Source organism: Phocoena sinus, chromosome 6 (assembly GCF_008692025.1).
Source record: "Phocoena sinus isolate mPhoSin1 chromosome 6, mPhoSin1.pri, whole genome shotgun sequence".
Lineage (NCBI taxonomy): Eukaryota > Metazoa > Chordata > Mammalia > Artiodactyla > Phocoenidae > Phocoena > Phocoena sinus.
Genome location: NC_045768.1, coordinates 90,552,105 through 90,569,176, shown reverse-complemented (window position 1 = coordinate 90,569,176; position 17,072 = coordinate 90,552,105). Strand labels below are relative to the sequence as shown.

The 17,072-nt window shown below is 46.5% G+C and overlaps 1 protein-coding gene across 2 annotated transcripts in view; it reads right to left on the bottom strand.

Annotated features, from left to right (window-relative positions):
- BICD2 (BICD cargo adaptor 2) overlaps window positions 1–17,072 on the bottom strand; it is a 54,324-nt gene that overhangs the window by 14,245 nt on the left and 23,007 nt on the right. For both annotated transcript variants that reach the window (XM_032634928.1, XM_032634929.1), the window contains exon 2: window positions 756–968. In XM_032634928.1, coding sequence (XP_032490819.1) covers window positions 756–968 — 213 coding nt within the window. The remainder of the gene's footprint in view (window positions 1–755; window positions 969–17,072) is intronic.

Sequence of the window (17,072 nt, the reverse complement as noted above, 5' to 3'; positions counted from 1 at the left end):
GGGTGGGTGACTACTCCCCACTGTTGCCAGATCCTGGGCTCTGCCCCAAACCTTGCCAGTGTCCCCTCCCAGCCCTGTGGGACCTTGACTGTCATACATCCTCACATCTGAGGTGTCGACCTCAGAGCTGCCCACCGCTCAGAACCATCTGCTGTTCTGGTCACCTGTCACTGCTCCCCCCCTGCCCCAACCCAGGAGAATAGAGGCCAGAGAGTGGGTCTTCCCACAGCCCAGAACAAGGCCTCTTGCCCTTTCTAATGAGAACTTGTGGGCTCTAACAACCAGGGACCCCCCCCACCAAGGCCACAGCCAGGACTGCAGCTCATGTAGACTTCTGCTGCTCCCCGATGCTGTCCCACCCCATCTTGCGAATGGTGGTCCACCCTCCCACCTCTCTCAGAGGGCACTAGATGCCTGCCCTCCCCTCTCCACCGGCCCACGCCTCTCATGGCCAGGCCCCTGTCAGGGGCCGAGCTGATCCTAGGAGCTATCTGTGGTGGTCCCTTCTGATTTTGTTGTCATGAGCTGGCAGGTGGACACTATAATTCTGTTGTTCACATGAGGAACCCAGGATTCACATCAGCCCAAGGGCAGAGCTGGGATCCTGCCACCCTCAGCCCTTCCTGGACCACCATGAACCACATAAAACTGGGCAGGGAGTAGAACAACTTGTGGGTGGCCTTGCCCCCAGGAAGCACTGGCTTGTTTTCCCACCCACCCACAGTCAAGCAGCCCACCCTAGTTCTGCTGCTTACCTCCTTCAGCTCCTGGGCCACTGAGGCCAGGCGCTCGTTCTCTGACTGCGTGTTGGCAAGCACGTTGCGCAGCTGCTTCAGCTCTGTCTGCAGCTCCAGCACCTTGCGCACATAGTACTGCTCCTTGGAAGCTGACTCCTGGATCAGACTCTCCTCCCGGCTCTCGCCGTCCGCAGCCACCTTCTTATGGTTCGTGTGGGCCTGTCCAAATGCCTGCAGGAGATGAGATGCTCTTGAGAGGGAGCCTGGAGGCAACCCTGTGGCCAGACACGTGGGGGAAGAGGGGGACACAGGAGGAGCAAGACACCTAAGGGCTACACGAGGGCTGTGATGTTACAGAAGAGCTGGGAGTGGGGCTAATGAGGAGCCCTGGTGGGATGGGATAGAGGGACGGGCTGGAGGAACTGGGGCGAGGCAGGGATAGGAAGCCCCAGCCACCATCTCTGCCAGTGTGGCCCCCATCAGCAGATTGGCCCCACTTCAGGGCCAGGAAGGGAAGCCCCCAGAACCAGGGTGGGTCTGAGGTCTCCCTCCAGATATGGAAACCGAGACTCAGGGAAGTGCCCTTCCCCTGCCTGATCCTGATTCACTCATCCTGGGAGACACCTGTGCCTGGGAAGGCCTGGGAAGGTGGAAGCCCAAGCCTGGCACAAGTGAGGGGACAGGAGTGTGAACCAGAACACTCAGAATCAGCCAACAGGTCCCCATGTGTGTCCTAGTCAGGAGACCCTGCCCACCTGTCCAGGGCCTGAGCACAGAGATAAAAATACCAGAGGGGAGAGGACCCACCATCCCCAGACCCAGCAAGAGCTTTGGGCTGTAAGAGGCAAAGGTGCATGTGGCTGGCTCAGGGAGGAGCTCCCATGGGCAAGTACACCCAGGATTGGTGCTGGCCTGCCCAAGTCCATGCCCCAGGTCCCGGCTGGCTCGGACCTGCCATCGTGCCGTGTCCCCCCAGATGTCACGGCCCCTAGTAAGCACTTTTGCTTCTCTTTCCCTCTCACCCTGCACCACCACAGTAGCCAGGACGTGACCCACATAGGCCTGTAGTGTGTGTCCTCCCCAGGGACTCCCTTCCCACTGGCCACCCCATGCAGACCTCTGAGGGGAGACCTTGTCTCTTTACAGGACTCCTGGCTCACAGAAGAAAAATAAAAGAGAGAGGGCTCCTAAAGAGCAAAGAAAATGATGGCTTTATCTCTTGAGAGAAACAGAAACATTTTCATTCACTTATTATTTAATATGAAGTCTAGGAATTTAGTCCAAGAAAACAACTGGGAAAATGTGCAATGCCATGTATAAGGATGTTACTGAGCAGGACTGTTTGTAATATAAAAAATCAAAATGTAGAAAGTGTCTTGTTTCTCTGTTGGCAGGGGACTGGCTAAATAAAGTAGGGTAGGGTATGGTCAGGGTAACTGCTCTCCCTCCCAAGAGCGAGTCTTGTTCATCTGCTCTCAGCCACTGACAACCTGCTCTGTGAAGACACAGGCTCCTTTTTAAATCAAGTCAGCTCAGCTCTATGATTTCTGTTGCTGTCCTCCACCTCTTCCATCCTGGTCCCAGGGAAAGACTAAAGTACAAATCTGTGTCTACATAGGACCTGCCGTATCCTGGGTGGCAGCCCCAACCCCCAGCTGCACACCAGCCCTGGGCGAACCAGAACTTGGCAGAAGTGCAGGAAGAACCCAACCCATGGGGCAGGTGTACTGGAAAGCATCAGCCAGGTCATGGGTGTCTCTCCAAACCTCCAGACAAGCCTAACGGGGTAAGCAGAGCAGAACACGCCCTTGGATCTCGAGCTGGAGCACCGACGTCTCCTGAGGCACCATGTCATCCTCAGAGGCTATCCTGAGGTGGGATGGCTAAACACGCGTGGGCGCACACACACACACACATTCACACCTTGGCCTGAATCTTCACCTCCACCCAGCTCCCAGCCTGGGGCCCATGAGCACCCAGGCAGCTTTTCAAAGACAATGGAGTTGGAGACTTACACCTCCCTGCCAAGACAAGACACTCACAGAGTCTGGATCTCCCTCCCATGTGGAAAACTAAAAACAACTGGGAAGTTTATGTGACTAAGCAATAGTTTTCAAGTCACTGAACACCGGACAGTGAGAGGCAGGGCACAGGTAAGCTCCATGACACCCTCCCACTCCTCCGGGAAGGAACTTCAGCCACCATGCAGAAAGAAACTGAGGCCTGGCAGGACTGAGAGAAGGAGGTGGTACTGGAAGACAGTGAGTGGACAAGGCAGTGAAGGCAGTAGACCTTTGAACAGAGGGGCCCTCAGTCCTCACAGGGGACAGTCAGTGCAAGCCTGTGAGGAAGCCACCGAAGCCAGGAAACGGCCACCCATAGGGACAGAGGCTGTAAGCAGCACTTGTTCCTACCAGCAAGAGGGAAGCCCTAACCCACAGGCAGCAGGTAGAGCCCTTGCAGGTCAGGGCAAAGTGGAGCTGGGGAAATGCTCTGGTCCCGACCAACAAAGCTTAAGGGCAAAACATGAAAGGATCAAACTATATCCCAGAATAAAGCACACGAACACACACAGGAACAACCGCACCATCTCCCAACACAGTGAAACCCAGAACCTGGCACCCAATCACTGGTGACTGGGCCTGCAAAGGGGCAGAGAAGCCAGTCCACGAGGAAAAGAGAGGACAGAGTGACACAGTGACAGAGCCGGGAGACGGGGCGGGACTGATTTCTACAGACTCAGGAACACTGAGCCATGCCAAGCAGCAACCAAAGGTAGAGGAGATGGAATTACAAGGTGTGAGATGAAAGGGGCACTGGATGGGACTAATGGAAAACTGCACAACACAGATTAGTAAACTTGAAGAAACAGCAATAAGACTACACAAAGTAAAACACATAGACAAAAAAAAGACTAAAACACCAAACACAGTGTGAGCGAGCTGTGGGATAACTGCAAGAAGCCCAACACACGGGTAGTTAAGAGTCCCTATGGGAGAGGAAGAGATGAGGATAAAAAAAAACTTCAAGAAATAATGACTGCAATTTTTCCAAATTTGATGGAAACTATAAATCCACAAATCTTAGCAGCTCATCAACCTCCAAGCACAAGAAATACGAAGAAAACTGCACTAAACATATCACAGACTTGTTTAAAACCAGTGATGCAGGAAAAAAAAAAAACTAAACATCAGCCAGAGGAAAAAGGACACACTACTTATAGAGAAGGAAGCATAAGGATGACACAGGATTTCTCTGACAAGCCTGTAGACAGTGGAGCAACATCTTGAAAAAACAAAACAAAAAACTTACTAACTGTAGCTCCATACCCAGTGAGAACTGTTCAAAAATAGAGGTGAAATAAAGACTCCAGACATACAAAATCTGTAAGAATTCATCACCAGCAGATATGCATTACAAAGTGCTAAATAAAATCCTTCAGGAGAAGAAAAACAATACCAGATGGAAATCTAGATTTACAAGGAGTTAAAAGCACCAGAAATGGTGACTACGTGAGTAAATATAAAAGGCTTGTTCTTCTTCTTATGTAAAACCCTTTAAAAGATAATCAAGAGATTCAATGCAATCTCTATCAAAATTCCAATGACCTTTTTTGGCAGAAATGAAAATTTATACAGAACTGAAAGGGGCCCAGAACAGTTAAAACAATATTGAAAAAAAACACAGTGGGAGGACTCATATTAAGTTTTGAAATTCTCAAATTTAAGATTTCAAAACTTAATGTAAGGCTACAGTGATCAAAACAGTGTGGTACTGGCATAAGGATAGACAACATAGACCAACAGAACAGAAGAGTCCAGAAATAAACACTCACATATGTGGTCAATTGATTTTTGAGAAGGGTGCAAAAATAATTCAGTGATGAAAGAATAGTTTTTCAACAAATGGTGCTAGGACACATGGAAATCCACATGCAAAAGAATGAAGCTGGATCTCTTCCTTACATCATATATAACAATTAACTCAAAATGGTTCAGAGACCTAAATGGAAGACCTAAAACTACAACTCTCAGAAGAAAACAGGGATAAATCCTCATGACCTCGTTGGCAATGGGTTCTTCCAGGTGACACCAAAAGCATGAGTAACAAAAGAAAAAAATAGATCAATTGGGGGCTTCCCTGGTGGTGCAGTGGTTGAGAGTCGGCCTGCCGATGCAGGGGACACGGGTTCGTGCCCCAGTCCGGGAAGATCCCACATGCCGCGGAGCGGCTGGGCCCGTGAGCCATGGCCGCTGAGCCTGCGCGTCCGGAGCCTGTGCTCCGCAATGGGAGAGGCCACAACAGTGAGAGGCCCGCGTACCGCAAAAAAAAAAAAAAAGATAAATTGTACTTCATCAAAATTTAAAAATCTGTGTATTAAAGGACACTATTAAGTGAAAAAACAACCTATACAACAGTAGAAAATATTTTTAAATTTTGCATTTGATAAGGGTCTAGTATCCAGAGCATATAAAAAAAAGGCAATCAGCTCATAAAAAGATGCTCAGCATCAGCAGACATTAGGGAAATGCAAGTCAAAACCACAATGAGATAGCACCTCACACCCACTAGGATGGATATAATTGAAAAATAAAATTTAAAAAAAAGAAAAATAACAAGTGCTGGTGAAGGTATGGAAAAACTGGAGCCCTCATACATTGCTAGTGGGAATGAAAAATGGTGCAGCTGTTCTGGAAAACAGCCTGGCACACCCTCAGAAAGTTAAACATAGAATTACCATATGATTCTGCAATTCCACTCCTAGGTATAGACTCAAAAAAAAAAAAAAAGAAAATATATATCCACACTAAAACTTGTACACAAATGTTCATAACAGCCAGTAAGTGGAAACAACCCAAATGTCCAGCAATTGATGAAGGGATAAATAAAATGTGGGCTATCCATACAATAGCGTATTATTTGGTAATAAAAAGAAATGAATTACTGATACACAGTACAACATATATGAACCTTGAAAATATTCTGCTATGTGAAAAGAGCTAGTCACAAAGGGCCACGTATTTTATGATTCCATTTATATGAAATGTCCAAAACTGGCAAATCTATAAAGATAGAAAGCATATCAACGGTTGCCCATGGCGGGGGGTGGAGTTGAGAGGTTGGAGTGGGTGACAATTAAAGGGGTATCTTTTGGGGCTAATGAAAATGTGCTAAAATTGGTTGTGGTGATAGATGCACAACTTTGAATATAAAAGCCAATGAACCATACATTTTACATGAGTGAATTGTATGGTAAGTGAATTATATTAATAAATAAAGCCGTTAAAGTTGTTCAAAGAAGTTAAAGAATGAAAAAAGATAAACCACGCTAACACTTATCAAAAGAAAGCTGGAATGGCTCTATTAATATCAGATAAAGTCGATTTCAAAGCAAAGAATATCACCAGCAACAAAGAGGGTCATTTCATAATAATGAGTCTAGGGACTTCCCTGGTGGCGCAGTGGTTAAGAATCTGCCTGCCAATGCAGGGGACACTGGTTCGATCCCTGGTCCGGGAAGACCCCACATGCCGTGGAGCAACTCAACTACTGAGCCTGCTCTCTGGAACCCGTGAGCCACAACTACCGAGCCTACATGCTACAACTACTGAAGTCCACGCTCCTAGACCCCGTGCTCTGCAACAAGAGAAGCCACTGCAATGAGAAGGCCATGCACCGCAACAAAGAGCAGCCCCCGCTCGCCACAACTAGAGAAAGCCTGCGCGCAGCAACAAAGACCCCAACACAGCCAAAAAAAGGAGTCTAAGTCACAAAGAGAACCTTACAATTCTATGAAGCAAAAACTGATAGAACTGGGCTTCCCGGGTGGCGCAGTGGTTGAGAATCTGCCTGCCAATGCAGGGGACACGGGTTCGAGCCCTGGTCTGGGAAGATCCCACATGCCGCGGAGCAACTAGGCCCGTGAGCCACAACTACTGAGCCTGCGCGTCTGGAGCCTGTGCTCCGCAACAAGAGAGGCCGCTATAGTGAGAGGCCTGCGCACCGCGATGAAGAGTGGCCCCCGCTTGCCACAACTGGAGAAAGCCATCGCACAGAAATGAAGACCCAACACAGCCAGCCATACATACATACATACATAAAAAGAAAGGATAACTTAAAAAAAAAACATCAGAGTAACTATAGAATTAAAAAAAAAAAAAAAAAAAAACAGGGGACTTCCCTGGTGGCAAAGTGGTTAAGAGTCCGCCTGCCAAGGCAGGGGACGTGGGTTCGATCCCTGGTCCGGGAGGATCCCACATGCCACGGAGCAGCTGAGTCTGTGTGCTACAGCTACTGAGCCTACGCTCTAGAGCCGGTGAGCCACAACTACTGAGCCCGTGAGCCACAACAACTACTGAGCCCACGCCCCTAGAGCCCGTGCTCCACAGCAAGAGAAGCCACCACAATGAGAAGCCCACACACAGCAACAAAGAGTAGACCCCATTCGCCGCATCTAGAGAAAGCCCGTGCGCAGCAACGAAGACCCAACGCAGCCAAAAATAAATTAATTAATTAAAATAAATAAATTTAAAAAAAAAAAAAAACAGATAGAACTGCAAGGAGAAATAGATAAATCCAAAATTATAGTTGGGAGAGTTCAACATCCACCTCCTCATATTTCTCTCAAGATTTCATAGGACAAGTAGACAGAACATCAGTAAGGACACAGAAGACATGAACAACACTATTAACTAGGTTGACCTAATTGGCATGTGTAGAATCTCCCACTCGACAGCAGCAGCACACACATTCTTTTCAATGACACATTTACCCAGACAAACCATATTCTGGGCCATTAAACATGCCCCCGAAGGATTCAGGCCATACAGAGAATTTGCTCTAACCACAGGGAATTAAATGAGAAATCAATAATGTAAAGCTCTCTAGAAAATCCTCAAATATTTGGCACGTAACCAACACATGGGTCAAAGAAGAATTCAAAAGTGAAACTAGAAAGTATTTTTAACTAAATGAAAATGAAATGAATGTGAGAATTTGTGGGACGCCACGCCACTATAGCAAGGACTTAGGAGGATATTTATAGCACTAAATGACTATGTTACAGGAAAAAAACCCAAAAAACAAAACCAAACACCAATCCAATCAATAACCTCACTTCCACCTTAAAAACTAGACCAGGTAATGGACACAAAGCTCAAGGTACAGCTAAAAGCCCTGTGGGGTTAAGTCCTTTTAACAGATGAGACGACTGAGGCTCACAAGGCTAAGAGCCTAGGCCCCAGGTGCAAAGCTCCTAAGAGCCCCACGTTCACCCCAGCTCACCATGCTTCGTCTTCTCCAGACAACACTCCTCCAGGCCTTAGCCCAAACGTTCTCTGGGCCTTCTACAGACCGAGGGATGAAGGCCTTCAAGTCCTGCTTGGTGGCTGCCATGTTCCTCACCTCTATGTCCCAGACACAAATTCTGTACTAAACACAGACCCTATAAACCCCACTGGGAGCATGGTTTTAAACCCTCCGTATAGACTGTGTATTACTTAGGGGAGGAGCTGTTTCTTGTTTACGGCTAGTCTTTGGGCCCACATGGTAGGTGATGAGAGTTCAGCCAGCCCCAGTCAGAACTGTCTCTCTTTTCAGCTGTGTGCTTGTGTATTCACTGTTTGTTGTTGCTCAACAAACACTGGACAGCAGGATGGTGGACTAGGACACATATTGTTATGCCCTGCCTAAAGCCCTCATGACCTCTTATCCTCTGGTGGTGGAAGTGTAACTGGTACAACCACTTAGGAAAACTATTATCTACTAACACTAAGCACACACCTGTTCTCTGACCCTGCGTGTTTATAGGAGCATTATTTACAAAAAACCCAGAAAGTTCCCAAGTTTTGTCAACAGAAGGAAAAATTATGATATAGTCACATGACGAAATACTACACAGAAATGAAAATGAGTGAATTACTGCTATTTAGACAACAGAGACGAATCTCATATAATATTGGGTGAAAGAAGCCAGACACAAAAGAGATATACTGTATGATTCCATTTATATATACAGTTCTAAGAATAAGTAAAACTAATCTCTGCTGGTATTAGGGCAGTGGTGACTGTTGGGTTGGGGGAGGGCCCTTGAAAGAGGCTTCTGGGGCTGGAGATGTTCTGATTCTTGATCTGGGTGCTTGTTATATGGGTGTTTTCAGCATCTGGAAGTTCACACTTATGCTTTGTGCTTTGTATGTTTTTCCTCAATAAAAAGTAAAAACAGAAACAAAAAACTAGAAGAGCACATGAAATTCAAAGAAAAAAAGGAAGTAATAATGATCAGAGTAGAAACAAATGAAATAGAAAAAATATAGATAAAATAAATTAATTCAAAAGCAAGTGCTTTGAAAAGATTAATCAAATTGATAAATCTCTAGCCAGAATAACTGGGGTGGGGGTAAGGAGCACCACAAACATTAAAAAGCATAATAAGGGAATATCATGAGCAGCTTTATGCCAACAAACATGACAGCTTAGATGAAATGGACAAATTCCTTGAAAGACAAAAACTACCAAAGCCCACTCAAGAAGAAATAGATTATCTGAATAGTCCTATATGTACTAAAGCAATTGAATGTGTAGTTAAAATCCCCAAAGAGAACATTCTGGGCTCAGATGGCTTCACTGGTGAATTCTACCAAACATTTAAGAACGACATAAATCCAACTGTACAGAGATTCTTTCAGAAAACTGAAAAGCAGGGAATACTTTCCACCTAATTTTATGAGACCAGCATTACCCTGTAACCAAAACCAAAGACAGTACAAAAATCTACCAATAGGGCTTCCCTGGTGGCACAGTGGTTGAGAGTCCGCCTGCCGATGCAGGGGACACGGGTTCGTGACCCGGTCCGGGAAGATCCCACATGCCGCAGAGCGGCTGGGCCCGTGAGCCATGGCCGCTGAGCCTGCGCGTCCGGAGCCTGTGCTCCGCAATGGGAGAGGCCACAACGGTGAGAGGCCCACGTACCGCAAAAAACAAAAACAAAACAAAACAAAACCAAAAAAATCTACCAATATATAAAAAGGATAAGGAACCATGATCCAGAGGGGTATATCCAAAGAATGTAGTGTTGATTAGCAATCACTAGGAAAAAAACAATGTAATTCAGTATATTAAGACAAAAAAAGAAAATCTATGGGATCATCTCAAAAGATGCAGGAAAACCTGACAAAATTTGACATTCATCCCTGATAAGCACTCTCAGCAAACAGAAGGGAGCATCCTCAACCAGATAAAGGGCATCTTCCAAACACCTGTCAGCTAATATTATTTAACGACGAAAAACTGAGTCTCCCTAGTTCTGTTCAACCTTGCACTGGAGTTCCCAGCCTACGGTGCAATGAAACAAGAAAAACCAAAGGCATCTAGATTGGAAAGGAGGAAGTAAAACTGTCTTTATTTACACATCACACAACAGTCTGTATAGAAAATCCAAAGAATTCTACAAAGAAGCCACTAGAACTAATAAGTGAGTTCAGCTAGGCTGCAAGACACAAGATTAATATACAAAAATCAAGCTTATTTCTATATGCTAGGATTGAACAATCAGAAAGTGAAAAAATTTTAAATGTTATCTACAATAGCATTAAAAATATTTTATGCTTAAATCTGACAGAAGATGTGCAAGACCTATACATTAAAAGCTACAGAATATTGCTGAGAGAAATTAAATCATGGAGAGATATACCTATTCATGGGCCAAAAGACTCAATATTGTTAAGATGTCAATTCTCCACAAGTGGATCTTTTAATTCATCACAATGCCAATCAAAATCCCAGTATTTGTTTTGGTAGAAATTGAACATCTCATTCTAAAATTCCTATGGAAATTCAAAGGACCTAGAACAATCAAAATGACTTTGAAAAAGAACAACAAAGGAGTAGGACTAACATTAACTGGTTTCAATATTATAAAGCTACAGTAATTAAGAGAGCATACTATTGGCATAAAGATGGACAAACAGAGGTACTGAACGGAACAGAGAATTGAGAAATAGACCCATACGTATGGCCAACTGACTTGACAAAGGTACAAAGGCAATTTGGTGAAGAAGGGATAATCTTTTAACAAATGATGATGGAATAAATGAATATCCTTATATAAAAAAATGAGCTATAATCCATACCTTACAGCATATATGAAAAGTAATTTAAAATGGATCATAGGCTTAAACATTGAAAATATAAGACTTCCAGGGGAAAACAAGATAAAATGTTGGTGACTTTGGACATGACCCACAGAAGGAGAAACTGGTAATCTGGACTCCAAAACTACAAATTTATGCTGTTAGGAAAGTTAAGAGAATGACAAGTCATAGACTGCGAAAAAAATGTTTGCAAATCAGACATTTGATAAAGGATTTGTATCCAGAATATAAGAACTCTCAAAACTCAGTGAGAAAAATAACCCAATAAAAAATGGGCAGAAGAGGGGCTTCCCTGGTGACACAGTGGTTGAGAGTCCGCCTGCTGATGCAGGGGACACAGGTTCATGCCCTGGTCCGGGAAGATCCCACGTGCCGCGGAGCGGCTGGGCTCGTGAGCCATGGCCGCTGAGCCTGCGCGTCCAGAGCCTGTGCTCTGCATGGGAGAGGCCACAACAGTGATAGGCCCGCATACCGCAAAAAAAAAAAAAAAAAAAAAAAAGCCTGACCCTACCAAGGTTGGCATGAGGGTGGAGCAATTAGAACTCTCCTACACTGCTGATGGGGAGAGTAAAATGGTACAACCACTTTGGCAAAGAATCTGGCAGATTCCTAAAAAGTTAAGCATACATCTGACATATGGCATAGCCATCCACTCTTAGGTATTTACCCAAGAGCAATGAAAGCATATTGTCTATACAAAGACTCATATAGGAATGTGTATATCTGTAACAGCCAAAACAAAACAAAAAACTCAAAACAACCCAATGATCATCAATAGGAAAATAGATTTTTAAAAGTGTGGAGGAAAAAAAAAAAAGTGTGGAGCAGCCACACAATGGAATGCTACTCAGCAATCAAAAAGGAATAGCTATTGATATGCACATTAACAAAGGTACATCTAAAAATTACGCCAGAACAAAAAAAAATCGTATGTGTCGTATGATTCCATTATTTAAAACTAGAAAGTGCAAACAAATGTATATGTCATGGTCGCTTGGGGATGGGGAGGAAAGAAATTACAAATGGGGATGAGGAAACATGGGAATGATGAATACCTTCATTATCTCGATCACACTGTGGACCTCATGAGTATACACCCATATGAAAACTTATCAAACTGAATACTTTAAATATATGCAATTTATTGTATTTCACTTACACTTCAATAAAGCTAAGACAACAACCTGGATGTCTTTGAAGCATCATACCTGGAGACCTCACCCTTACGCTCACTGCCCCAGCTCACAGGCCAGGAGGTTGAAGTTGGGAGAAGTGGAGACTATCTATGCCCCGGTCACTCAGCCCACCTGTCTGAATTTCTTCTGACCAAAGCATCCTTACTCCCACCTTGCACCATCCTGTGCAGGCTTGAGTCTATCTCAAAACCTGCCTCCCTATCCCAGGAAGCGCTCAGAGCAGCACCATTTACCATGTGATTGGGGTGTCCAGCTGCGGAAATGCTTGTCCTCACCTCACTGCACACTTCCCAGGCCGGTGCCTACTGGAGGGCCTCCAAAAGTTTCTGGGCAGCTCAGGGGCCCAGCTTTGGCCTCCATCCCAGGTCTGTCCACAAAATTTCCTGCCACTCTGGGGAAGAAAGGCAACGACCTCCTGGACCACAGCGTGCCTGTTTTGACTCTGAGGCAGCGGTGGTAGTGCCTTTGTGATGTCCCCTCAGGGCTGCTCCAGCTGTGAGCCGGCTGACGCTGTTCCTGACACAGGATTGCAGCCCATACCCTGCCCACTGCTCCGAAGCTTCCCAGGCCCAGTGAGCTCAGTTGTGAGGTCACGCTGGGCCTTGCTTCAAGTACATCCACTTTTATGTGGACACCTGGAGCCAGAACCAGACATGGTGGGGGAGGCTGCATGTGCCAAATGGGGAGGGGGCCAAGGGCAAGCTTCAGCCCAGGAAGGGGAGCTGCAGGGTTCCAGGCGTAAGATTTCAAAGCCAAATGTGGTGGGAGGGGCCAAAGCCCGGGGAACGGTGTGAGCACATGCCAGGCAGGAGATCCCAGGCTCTCTGGGAAGTATCAGGAGCCGCTTTCTGAGAATGGAGGAGTTGAGAGTCTCAGAGACCACAGGGACAGCCTGGGCAGGAAGACCCAAGTGGGGAGCAGAGGGGCTGGGTGAGGATAGGAGTCAGGCCTGGGGGCTTCCCCAAGTAACTTAGCATGCTGCCTAGTTTCTGTGGAGTGGCAACAGTGATGAGGGCTCAGCGACCAGGGCACTTGCACACCTTGGTAAATGAGACCGGTACCACCCTGACCCTCCCTCTCTCAAGCCTGAAGTCTCACTGCGGGAGCCCTTAGAGACAAGAGAGGATGAGTTCCTGTCACGAAGTTCAGGCTCTGGGTGGCCCCACCTTGCTGTTCAGTGCAGCCACCAAACTCGGTGTGTTGGCAGTGAGGCATCGAGGGCAGCATGGTCCAGAGCACAGGGCACCCAGAGAGCAGGACACAGAGGGGATGGAGTGAGTGCAGGGAGGGTGACAACTAGCCGACCATCAACTGTTTATGAGGGTGGGGTCTTGGCAGGGAGCAGACTCCCATGAGGACATTCATGCAACAAACCAAACCTCTGCTTCCACCAAGGGCTGGGACCCACCAGTAGACAAACAGCCCCGCTCCTGCCTCTTCCACCTGATGAGAAGAATGGAGGTCAGCACACTGTGGCCCATGTCTGGTCCAAGCCTCATTCTACAGCTAAAGTTGTACTGGAGCACAGCTAAATGGGAAAGCTGAAGCAGGCTAGCATGATGCTGGGGCTTCTGCCTTCAGTCCATGGGTGTGAGGCCCACATGGCCCACACGGGGATCAGCAACTGGACAGGGACCAAGAGCCTGGTGTCTACAGGGAGTCTGTGGACTTTCCAGGTAAAAGGCCCCATCCGCCTCTCCCTAACTTGCCTGGATCAGGGCACAGACCTCAGGTGCCCTCGGACACAGAAGGTCCCTCCAGAGAAGCCCTGGCTGCCACATAGGCTCTCTGGGTGGGGCATCCAGGGCAGAGACAAGGACAGGAGGGAGGGAACAGGGAGTCAAACAGGAAGAGAGCTGAAACAGCTCCATACTCTCAGCACCAAAATCTGTATTAGTCAGGGATGCCCAGAGAAATGAAAGCAAGAGAATATATGTAGATATACATAAGAGGAGACTTATTATAGGAGTTGGCTTAGGCAGTTACGGAGGCTGAGAAGTCACACAATCTACTGTTTGCAAGTTGCAGACCTGTGGCGTAATCAGTCTGAGTACAAAGCCCAGAGAACTAGCAGCATCGATGCCTGAGGGCAGAAGGTGGACATCTTAGCTCAAGCAGAGAGTGAACTGACCTTTCCTCCACATTCTGTTCCAGTCAGGCCCCCAATGGATTGGATGATGCCCACCCACACTTGAGGAGGCATCTACTGAATCAATGCTAATCTCTTCCAGAAACATGTTCACAGACACAACCAGAAATGATGTTTCACCAGCTATCTGGGCATCCCTTAGTCCAACCAAGTTGACACACAAAATTAACCATCACACAGGCATGGGGTGTGTTGCAATGACCCTCAACTCTGTTGCTGTGGTGTGAAAGCAGCCGTAGACAACAGAGGCAAAAATGAGTAAAATGTTATTTACAAGACCAGACTGAAAGCCAAATATGGCCCTCAGGCAGCAGTTTGCTGACCCCTAGTCTGGGCCAGCACCTCATCATCACCTGGCATCCACATTCTGTGGCTCACTATAGAAAAACTATTAAGTGTATGTTGACGGGGCCCATCCCTAAGCCAGGTGCAGAGGAGGAAATGTGCATCGGATCAGAGCCTGGAAGGATAAGGGGTGCTGCAGGTGCAGGGATGGGCATGACGAAAGCCCAGGGCAGGACAAGGTGGGCTAGGAGGAGAGCTGGGTCCTTATGCCATGCCTCTGAGCCCTGAACAAGAAGGCCCCTTCCTCCTCGGCCATGGCAGACCCTAGCACTCACTGGGCAGGAAAGAAGGTATGAGTACTGTGGCATCTGCTGCCTTTGCTCCATCCTGGCTGTGAGTCTGGACAAGTCCATCCTGGCTGTGAGTCTGGACAAGTCCCTCCCCTCGCTGAGCCCAACTGTAAACTGGGCTGTATTTAGAATGCCCAGTCCCAAGCCAGCTGATGGGCCCTGAGCCCCAGGTGAAATAAGCCCCATTGAGCCCACTTATGAAGACTGCCAGGGCTTGAAGAGTGACCCTGGGTAAGAGTCTGCTCTGCAGTGTCCTCACTGCCCACTCCCCTTCCCATCAAGAGAACAATGTTAGCATTTCTGCAATGAGCACGGGTCACCAGTCCTAGCTCAAAGAGGTTGATCCTTAGTCTCTGACACACCTACAAGGGGCCAGAAACAAGTCTGCATGAGGGGACTGAGCACAAGCCTGGCTCCTGACCCTAGCAGGGCAGAAGCAGCAGTGGGAACCAGGCTGCAAACAGGGCTGCTCTGGAGGACCTTTCTTCCTGACCCAGCCTGGCCATCTTGTTAGCAGATAGGGTAGGGGGTCCCTGGAGAAAGAATCAGGCATGGCTTTCTTGACATAAGAGAAGCCATTTTTGGCCAAAGACATTTTGTGATCTAAGCCTGGTCACAGCGCTTGTCCTTGAGCAGGTCTCAGTAATTATCTTAAAGGAAGAAAAGAATGTGGGAACAAATTATTCCCTATTATCAAGTAAGAGAAGTAATAATAACAAAGATAATATATATTTGTAAAGACTCCCAGTTCTGTTTCAATGGTAAAGATTGGCCTGAAGTGCTCAAACAACAGATCAACTGGAACCTAAGAGATAATGATATGGACCTTTTCTGACCCTTGTGACTTCCAACTAATGCCTGGACTCTATCGATCTGTGCCCCAATTCTATGCTGATTTCTCCTTTGCTCTGGTCCCTTTATGAATATGCATACACTGCCCAAGCCCCTTCATGAATATGCATGTGCCATTATCTTAAAATTTCCCCAATTAAAAAAAATAAATTTATTTATTTTTGTTTATGATTTTTGCCTGTGTTGGGTCTTCGTTGCTGCGTGCGGGCTTTCTCTAGTTGCGGCGAGCGGGGCCTACTCTTCGTTTGCAGTGTGCGGGCTTCTCACTGCGGTGGCTTCTCTTGTGGAGCACGGGCTCTAGAGTGCACGGGCTTCAGGAGATGCGGCACGTGGGCTCAGTAGTTGTGGCTCACGAGCTCTAGAGTGCAGGTTCAGTAGTTGTGGTGCACGGGCTTAGCTGCTCCGCGGCATGTGGGGTCTTCCCGGACCAGGGCTCGAACCTGTGTCCCCTGCATTGGCAGGCAGACTCTTAACCATTGCGTCAACAGGGAAGCCCAAAACTTCCTCAATTTTTGAGGGAATTTTATGATTGTTGAATTCTCTATATTTGTTCAATACAGTATAACATCACTTAGGAATTGAACTTTTCTGTGCAACATAATCTCACAATGCAGATGGCAAAGTGTCAGTTTGATGGAGCTCTTCATTTCCCCATATTGTCCGGCAGAGGGCACTTTATGTGGAAGGCAGCCTTGATCGTTTTTTGATGATTATTATGGACTGAAACACATTATTCAGAAATGTGGTAGATTTATCTTCAAAAATTATAAGGCTCTTTAGAGGATAGTTATATGCATGTGTACTTTTAAACTGTATTGTAATTCACACATAATTTGTTCCACATAGGAACGCCTACACTGAGAATCATTACACTTTTTCAGGTCAACATTCTTTAAAAATTATCTTAGCTTGGGCTTCCCTGGTGACGCAGTGGTTGAGAGTCCGCCTGCCGATGCAGGGGACATGGGTTCATGCCCCGGTCCGGGAAGATCCCACATGCCGCGGAGCGGCTAGGCCCGTGAGCCATGGCCACTGAGCCTGTGCGTCCGGAGCCTGTGCTCCGCAACGGGAGAGGCCACAACAGTGAGAGGCCCACGTACCACAAAAAAAAAAAAAAAAAAAAAAATTAGCTTGCTTTATGTTATTAACTAGTTAATTATTATTGCAAATAACCTTATATTCTCTTTCTTAAAGGTATGAAGTGAGCAGATACTGGCCAAATAGTTTATACACATAGGTATTTTGCTATGTCTGTATCAATTAATATAGAAACCATAAAATACACCCATTTTAAAATCATATCTTATAAACCTTTAGAAATAAATGTAACATAAAAAATAATTTACTCCTGT